We start from the raw sequence: 2000 nt of genomic DNA, 5'->3' as shown, positions 1-2000 counted from the left end.
TGGACCCTGAGTTCCGGCCACAGTCTCAAGAGAGCCCTGAGAAAGGAGAGAGCACAGGACAGACCTAGAGAGAGCAAGCCAGCACGCCGCGTCATGACCACCAAGGGTCCTGAGTCTGAGCACCCCTCCGTGACGCTCTTCCGCCAGTACCTGCGCATCCGCACTGTGCAACCCAATCCTGACTATGGAAGTGCCATCGCCTTCCTTGAGGAGAGAGCTCACCAGCTGGGTCTGAGCTGTCAGAAAATAGAGGTGGTGCCTGGCTATGTGATCACCGTGCTGACCTGGCCAGGCACCAACCCGTCACTTCCCTCCATCTTGCTGAACTCCCACACAGACGTGGTGCCTGTCTTCAAGGAACATTGGCGTCATGACCCCTTTGAAGCCTTCAAGGATTCCGAGGGCTACATCTATGCGAGGGGTGCCCAGGACATGAAGAGTGTTACTATTCAGTACCTGGAGGCTGTGAGGAGGCTGAAGAGCGAGGGCCACCGCTTCCCTAGAACCATCCACATGACCTTTGTGCCTGATGAGGAGGTCGGAGGTCACAAGGGGATGGAATTGTTTGTGAAGAGGCCTGAGTTCCAGGCTCTGCGGGCAGGCTTTGCTCTGGATGAGGGCCTGGCCAACCCCACTGATGCCTTCACCGTCTTTTATAGTAAGCGGAGTCCTTGGTGGGTACGGGTTACCAGCACTGGGAAGCCAGGCCATGCCTCACGCTTCATTGAGGATACAGCGGCAGAGAAGTTGCACAAGGTTATAAGCTCCATCTTGGCATTCCGGGAGAAGGAAAGGCAGAGGCTGAATGCGAACCCTCACCTGAAGGAAGGGGCTGTGACTTCGGTGAATCTGACTAAGCTCGAAGGTGGTGTGGCCTATAATGTGGTACCTGCTACAATGAGTGCCAGCTTTGACTTCCGAGTGGCACCAGATGTAGACATGAAGGCCTTTGAGAAGCAGCTGCAGAGCTGGTGCCAGGAAGCAGGAGAGGGGGTCACCTTTGAGTTTGCTCAGAAGTTCACAGAGCCTCGAATGACACCCACTGACGATACAAATCCCTGGTGGGCAGCCTTCAGCGGGGCCTGCAAGGAAATGAACCTCTCTCTGGAGCCAGAGATCTTTCCTGCTGCCACTGACAGCCGCTACATCCGAGCGATGGGGATCCCAGCTCTCGGCTTCTCGCCCATGAACCGCACACCCGTGCTACTACATGACCATAACGAACGGCTGCATGAGGCTGTGTTTCTACGTGGGGTTGACATATATACACGCCTACTCGCTGCACTTGCTAGTGTGCCGGCTCTGCCTGGTGAAAGCTGAGCCCCAGAACCCTCATAGCTTTCAGCCCAACCACTGCCAAGGATCTGTTGCCCCTGCCCAGTAATAAAGTCAGTATCGGATGGGAAAATAAAATAAAATAAAATAAAAAATAAAAATCTTTAAAAATAAAAAGTTATTTTGACTTAGAATGAATTTTATCCTATCTTTACTCATTATCCTGGGTAGGAATTTTGCCTTGCGAGTTGTAAAAGAAATGTAAATCCCTCACGAATGACAAGTGTTAGTCACTCTGACCAACTGAATATGGTGCAGCATGCATTTCCGTACTTTGCAGCCCAAACTGTCCCAATGTCATTAAAGCAATACAGATGGCAGGGTAAAGGCAAAGGGGATGAAGGAAAAATCACACTGAGTTTTTGGAAGGCAAAAAAGCAAATAGAGAAGTTACCAGTTTGGCAAAATGAATGAAATCACAGCAGTGGGAAGAGGAGCCCTGGCAATTGAAAACAAAACAGTTTCTGCTGTGATGTTCTGGCAGAGTCAGAAAAGGCGGAGTCTTGGTTGTGAGTGGCATCTGTGGTACTTGGTGGGGGGCTGACCACCTCCTCTGTCCGGTGTAGCATTCTGCTTCCTCTCCAGAGTCCAGACCACTGCTTTCCATTGTGCTCTCATGCATGAAACAAACGAAATATCATGAGATGCTTGACAAAGCTTTCAAT

The 2000-nt window shown here is 51.1% G+C and overlaps 1 protein-coding gene across 1 annotated transcript; it reads left to right on the top strand.

The window, feature by feature from the left end:
• On the top strand, positions 1–1356 carry LOC308425879 (aminoacylase-1A). The gene has a single exon (XM_080923481.1). It carries the CDS (start codon positions 94–96, stop codon positions 1318–1320), a length of 1227 nt encoding a protein of 408 aa, XP_080779607.1. The 5' UTR covers positions 1–93; the 3' UTR covers positions 1321–1356.
• The last annotated feature ends 644 nt before the right edge of the window (positions 1357–2000 follow it).

This window comes from Micromys minutus, assembly GCF_963924665.1.
Source record: "Micromys minutus genome assembly, chromosome: 1".
Classification (NCBI taxonomy): domain Eukaryota; kingdom Metazoa; phylum Chordata; class Mammalia; order Rodentia; family Muridae; genus Micromys; species Micromys minutus.
This window is presented reverse-complemented; position numbering and strand designations above follow the sequence as displayed.